This window comes from Homalodisca vitripennis, chromosome 2 (genome assembly GCF_021130785.1).
Source record: "Homalodisca vitripennis isolate AUS2020 chromosome 2, UT_GWSS_2.1, whole genome shotgun sequence".
NCBI lineage: Eukaryota > Metazoa > Arthropoda > Insecta > Hemiptera > Cicadellidae > Homalodisca > Homalodisca vitripennis.
The window spans coordinates 123,425,079-123,429,548 of record NC_060208.1 but is presented as its reverse complement, the minus strand read 5'-3'; the positions used below and the strand labels follow the sequence as shown (position 1 = coordinate 123,429,548).

Here is a 4,470-nt window from a genome sequence, read left to right as displayed (position 1 = left end):
GAGGAGCTGTGGAAGCCAGTCCTCGGCGGCCTGCACGTAAACAAGCTGCAGCTCTGCAGATGTCTGACCGCTCGGTAAGAAGAATATTAAGGTACGACCTGCACTTTCATCCGTACAAAATGGCTATCGTGCAACAGTTGAAGCCCAGTGATTATGCAAAACGCATTGAATTTTCAGAGCAAATGATTGATTTGCTTACAGATGAAAAAATTCTCATTATGAGCGACGAAGCTCATTTTCATTTGAATGGTTATGTTAATAAACAGAATTTCCGATATTGGTCAGAAAACAATCCAGAAGAATTGCATGAACGACCTCTTCACAGTCCCAAGGTCACTGTGTGGTGTGGCGTAACAAAAAATTGTGCTATAGGCCCATACTTTTTTGAAGAGAACGGTCTAACTGTAACCGTCAATTCACAACGATACCTGACTATGTTGAAAAACTTCCTGATCCTCGAAATACGCATAAATCGCTTCAACCGCCACAGAATATGGTTCCAGCAGGATGGGGCAACTGCCCACAAAGCCAATGTGGTAATAAACTTCTTAAGAAGCAAGTTTCGTGGCCGAGTCATCTCGCGTTTCGGGGACATTGCGTGGCCACCTCGCTCCCCGGATCTCAGCATCTGTGACTTCTTCTTGTGGGGACTGCTAAAATTTAGAGTATACACAAACAAACCCCGCACATTGGATGAACTGAAGGAAACTATACGCCAAGAAATAGCCAACCTCTCTCCTGAAATGTTAGGGAAAGTGTTTGACAATTTCAGTGCAAGATTGGAAGAATGCATCGCCAAAGACGGACATCATTTGAAAGACGTTATATTCAAATCTTAAACGGATCAACTCGCCCTTTTTTGGTTATTTTTCTAAATGTTCATAAATACCAATCTGAAATCTGCAATAAAACACTTTGTACCACTTTAAACGTTTGAGTTGTTTACATTATAAAACCGTCAGATCATTTTGCCGCTCCCTGTACTTTGAGAATAGGACATTTGTTGTGAAAGCAATGGGCAAACTGAGCTAGAAATAAATCACCAAATATAATGTGTCCCAGGGAAGTCAGATTGGACCAGCTCTGTTTAACATTTACATAAACAAAATCCTGAAGAAGTTAGTATATGCGAAGTTTTTTCCAACAACGTTTTGCCTGTCAAAGCATAAAGACTTACGAACAGCCCATGAAATATTGCAGAAAGAATTTTAAAATCTACTAAAAGGAGTCATGATAAATGTCTTATAATTAATAGATAGAAGACTTATCTCATGCATATATGCCCTAAAAACATGAAGACAAATTTTAGTACATGTGTTAAGTGTTACGGCTGTGAATGTTTGTATGGTAATGATCCATGTAAATGCTATGACATTGCTTAATTTCAGACTTCACACAGACTTAGTAGTGGACAAAAGATATTTACATGGAACAAACAAGGAAGAAGGCTACACAGAACATTATGTTCCTATACTGCAACAATGAAAAAAGATCCAATTAACAATATACAAAGCACTTACTGAATCCCATATAAGTTATGGGGTGTCTGTGTCGGGTCAGCGGACAGTCATTTAAAGGTAATAGACGATATCCAGAAAAAATGTTTGAGAGCACTGTACAGAATTGATTTAGAACCGGTGAATGGGAATATCTATATAGCTATGCAGGACAACTTACAGCAAAGGGGTTGTACATTTTTAACATTTTAATAAAATATTTTGACAAGGGGGAATTTAAAGAAAGTTATAGACGAATGTTAATAAATATGTTACCCCTATTCTAAACACAATTTACAGACAAGAGATTGTCAAATTATATAGTACCTAAATTATTTAACTTGCTGCTGGATGAGATTGAGAATACACGTTATATTAGGACATATAAAAAGAATAAACAGCTAGTAAAACAAGAACTACTGTAAACGAATAACCTGAAAAACCAGTAGAGCTTGATGTAGTGTTCAGACAATGCAGCCATATGAATTCCCATGAATCTTACTTTCACTGCACACTTAACTTACTAATAGTAAAACAATAATACGATTTGGCGAAAACGCATGTATGTCTACTAACACTGCAACTCCATTGTAATATGCATAATAACCACATACTAATTTGCTTCATAGTTGAAAAGGATATTGACAAGATTTGCAAAATTAAGAAAACATGTTATTTTGAATTTAATTCAGGCCATGTATTCCAATGTGACTATACCTTAATTAAAGTAAATTACTTGTAAAGTAGTTGATACTCTATGGATTTATTAATCTTTATTATTGTTATCTAATTAATACTTGTAGTTAATTGCTATTTAACCGTCAGGCGCATGATTATTCAATTTTTAAGGTAAATAAATGTTATCGTTATACTTTGACATGTAACACAATGGTATTATGGAAAAATTCAACGGAAAATAAAAAAACAGACCGGAAAAAAGCTGTTGTTGTGTACGTGTTAAAAAAATTCGATATATGTGACGAGACATAACGAAATGAATAGACATAGGTCTAGGCGAAATTGTTGATTAAAATGAAATTATTGTTGATGAATTATGGGTGGGGATGCAATGAAGTAGACCTAAATGATTTCAAACAGACCTAGGCTTGTACATACAATGACTAGGAAAGGTTTATAAAATCATGATGATATAATTTATTTTACGTTTTGACATTCATAGTTGTGTATATGATAATAAGTATGAGAGATATACAGAAAGTAAGTAAACTGAGACTCTCATGGCTGGAGTTGGCTACACTGCCGTGTAGCCTGATTCCTCCTCTCTGTAAATGCGACAATGTTTCGTGAAAAATGTCAATCCAATCTCCCACCAAGTGTGAAATACACAGTTTCATCCCTTATCTTGTTTGGAAGGGATAAACTCCAGTTGAGGTTTATAATGAGGAAAAAAGTGCATAATTCCAAATGATGGAGCTCCGTAACGATCACAAATTGACTGTGGATGAAGTTTCTGCGATATTTCCACAACACAAAACAATTACAGGAATCCTTGGATATCAGAAAATATTTGAGAGGTGGGTCTCAAAACAGTTGACTGACCAACACAAGTTGAATTGAGTGAAGGCTAAGCTAGAGTTTTTAGACGCTACAAACTCTATAGAGACCAATTTGTCTACTCCATTGTTTGGAATTACGTACTAATCTCGAACCAGTCTGCTTGTGGAGGAAAGGAATCAGGCTACACAGTAGTGTAGCCAACATGTCAAAAAATATCCTCCCGGACATGAGAGCCTCAGATACACTTGCTTTAAAATTGCCTCGTATTTTATGATTTTTATTTGTAAAAAGAGTAAACCTCAAATATCAGAAGTAATACAAAACATGAATAAATTACCACATCCTAGCACTAAGTTATATAGATACAATTTAATCTAGCCAAAAATGTCAACATTAACACATTCACTGCGGCCGGCCCCATATGGGGACGGTGGACCTGCGCGCGTAGTACGGACGTCCCCAGATGGAGCCGCCTTGCTGCTCTACACACAAAGCCTCAGTGTAATTCAGCCGTTCGTTGTAGACTATTGAATATTTGCCGCATTTTAGGTTATGTCCAACGCTTTATTGTGATCGGTTTCGTTCGCTTTTACCTGTCACGGTTCTTTTTCAATAGGAGCCTGTTGTAATCTTTGAGTGTTCAGTGTGTTGTTTCTATGTATATCAACTGTGTAATTCTTTCTCTACATTATTTGTGTGTTTTTTTTATAAAAATGGATCCTGCATCCTATAAATTGTACACTTTGACAAAGCATCAGGATTTATTCTTAGATTTCTCATGTACACGGGCAAATCAGATACTACCGTAGGTGGTGTAGGGCATACGGAGAAGGTTGTCCTACACCTTTTGAAGGATTATTTGGGACAAGGCCATTCAGTATACATGGACTTTCAATGAAACAAGTAAGTGATATCAGCAGCAGAGCGCTCGTAACAACTTTTGACAGTACGGGACCAGCACAATATGCGGCCGGCCCCAGTAGGGGCCGAAAATTGTGACGTCACAGTTCTAGGAAACTTGGCCGGAACCGTCATTTAGACCTTCAATCCTGCCTTTCTACCATACAAGGAAAGTTTGTTCTACATAAAAATGTTTCAGCATCCGGTAACCCTAATTGTGCTTTTTGCCGCAGCGAATGTGTTAAGTTGTACACGAGGAGGTAAATCTGGTAAAATAAGTAATGTCAAAGGATTATATAGATGATAAGTAGTGATAGTTTCAGGAGCACAGGTTGGTTTGACGAAGGAAAGGTATGTAATGTAACCTTATTTGTTCATAAGCTAGCATCAATCCAGGAGGCAAAACTTGTAACATTAAAACTTAAGAGCTACAAAATATAACATTAGAATCCAGGCACTCTGTGACTAGATTGGTTAAAGCACCAAGTCTAAGCTCAACCTGAAGGGAATCAGTTAAAACCAACCTTTAGATAATCATTAAATAAAACTCATGATG

At 37.0% G+C, this 4,470-nt stretch overlaps 1 protein-coding gene across 1 annotated transcript; it reads left to right on the top strand.

The window, feature by feature from the left end:
* Positions 1 to 434: 434 nt before the first annotated feature.
* On the top strand, positions 435 to 839 carry LOC124355794. Its single transcript, XM_046806948.1, has one exon. The coding sequence runs from the start codon at positions 435 to 437 to the stop codon at positions 837 to 839; it is 405 nt and encodes a 134-aa protein (XP_046662904.1).
* The last annotated feature ends 3,631 nt before the right edge of the window (positions 840 to 4,470 follow it).

What these genes read in the sequence shown, in the direction of transcription:
- LOC124355794 (XM_046806948.1), top strand. Translation starts at nt 435, where the DNA reads ATGTTGAAAAACTTCCTGATCCTCGAAATACGCATAAATCGCTTCAAC.